At 38.2% G+C, this 1,862-nt stretch overlaps 1 protein-coding gene across 1 annotated transcript; it reads left to right on the top strand.

Moving 5' to 3' along the window:
• The first annotated feature begins 316 nt into the window (after positions 1 to 316).
• Positions 317 to 644, top strand: LOC125437786 (acylphosphatase-1-like). Its single transcript, XM_048505770.1, has one exon. It carries the CDS (start codon positions 342 to 344, stop codon positions 642 to 644), a length of 303 nt encoding a protein of 100 aa, XP_048361727.1. The 5' UTR covers positions 317 to 341.
• Positions 645 to 1,862: the final 1,218 nt, after the last annotated feature.

The raw sequence follows: 1,862 nt of genomic DNA on the forward strand, positions 1-1,862 counted from the left end.
ACATCTCGCTGCGATATACCCCTGAAGATGCCAGCAGTAGATGTGGGCAAAACATTAGGAGCAAAAACTGCCAGACCACAGCCACACAGCCTGGAAAACCCACAACAGCCAGTTCATTCCAGTCATGAAAGCCTTAAACATTATTCCTTTTCTCTTTTTCTTCCAATAATTATTGCTCTTAGTGGTTGCAATCACATTTTCTAATATGATCTCAGATAAATGCATGACTTTGGCTGATCTTTAATTTCCTCAGTATGTTCTACCTGCTCTTCTTTCTAAGATTACACCATTTAGTTTTTTGGATAGAGCTCGGAGTAGCTACTTAGTAGGCGGTACCAGCTATGGCTGACAGAGATGGCCTCATTTCGATGGATTATGAAGTGTTTGGGAAAGTCCAAGGGGTGTTTTTTTGCAAACACACACAGGTTCAAGGGAAAAAGTTAGGTGTGGTTGGCTGGGTCCAGAATACAGAGTATGGCACTGTGCAAGGACAGATCCAAGACCTTACTTTCAAAGTGCAGCAGCTTATAGAATGGCTTCGAGAGACAGGAAGTCCCAAGTCCCACATTAAAAAAGCAGATTTTCGCAATGAGAAGAAGATAACCCAGTTAGAATATAGTGACTTTTGCATTGTGAAAAAATAAGAGAAGACCATTAAATATAGGAGAAAAGATGGAAGCTCTTCTCCTAAAAAGCTGTCCTTTCATTTACTCTTACTCTTAACAGTCACAGCCAGAGATTCCTTCAGTTTTAGGTACTATGTATTCCCATTGTATTGTTGTTAAATTGATTCTGCTGATATAAAGACAAATTTGCTGACCTAAAGATGTAATATGATAATATGTATATATAGTTAATATCATATTAGGTGTTAATATTAGGTATTAATAAAGACGCTGCTTAGATATATTTGTCCCCAGCATACAAGCAAAAATAAATCTGAAGCACTGTTGGGAGGGCATAAGAGGGCTGGGATTCATCCATCTGAATTATAGTATTTTCTGTTGTATACTATTGTATATCCATGTTAATATGTTTGTTATTTTGTTTTTAGTTATGTCAGCCACTTCAGGTTCTGTGTGAGTGAGAAGTATGCCATATAAATAAATGGGGAGGGGAAAAAAAGATTACACCATTTAAATGTCCTGGCTGCATGAGAGGCTGGGAACTGGTTATCTATGAACAGACCTCATGTGCTTGGCAAAATATCTGAATCCCAGAAGGAACTTGTTACAGCAACATTGCTAATCAGTTCTAGGTCTAGTCAGTGCCTGGGCAGGAGATCTCATGGAAAACCTATGCAAACTTCCTTGAGGTGCAAATGTAATAATTAGTTAATAGATAGATTGACAAATGAGTAATAAACTTGAACTGACCTAAAGATGTAATATGACTGGTGTTGCAGGCATATTCTGCCTAAGCCCAGATACTTCAGGGCTTCTGTGTTCTGGGCTTCGGTGTACTGCAGTAACTATAGTTTCTGAGTTGTCCTCAAGGGCAAAGCCATATAGAGTACATTACAGTAATCTAGCCTCAATCTAATCATAGCATAGATCCACATGACCAGGTCAGCTGTATGAAGATAGGGGCCATTATATGGGTAGACAGACAGATAGCACTATTGCATGGCCTTCAACCATAAATTGCACTATTATTCTTATGACAGAATTGGAAGCTTAGTTTACTTTGCAGGCCCATTTTGCAGGCTTCATGATACCAAGCTGAAAAATCAGAATCAAATCACATATATGTCTGACAGCACAAAAAGTTGGCGCTAGACATTGCATCATAGAAAATAAAACAAGACAAAGGAGTTTATCTAAAACATGTAATCATCCCAGCAATTAATTTCACATTTAATT

The sequence above is a fragment of the Sphaerodactylus townsendi genome, linkage group LG01 (genome assembly GCF_021028975.2).
Source record: "Sphaerodactylus townsendi isolate TG3544 linkage group LG01, MPM_Stown_v2.3, whole genome shotgun sequence".
In the NCBI taxonomy this organism is placed as follows: Eukaryota; Metazoa; Chordata; class Lepidosauria; order Squamata; family Sphaerodactylidae; genus Sphaerodactylus; species Sphaerodactylus townsendi.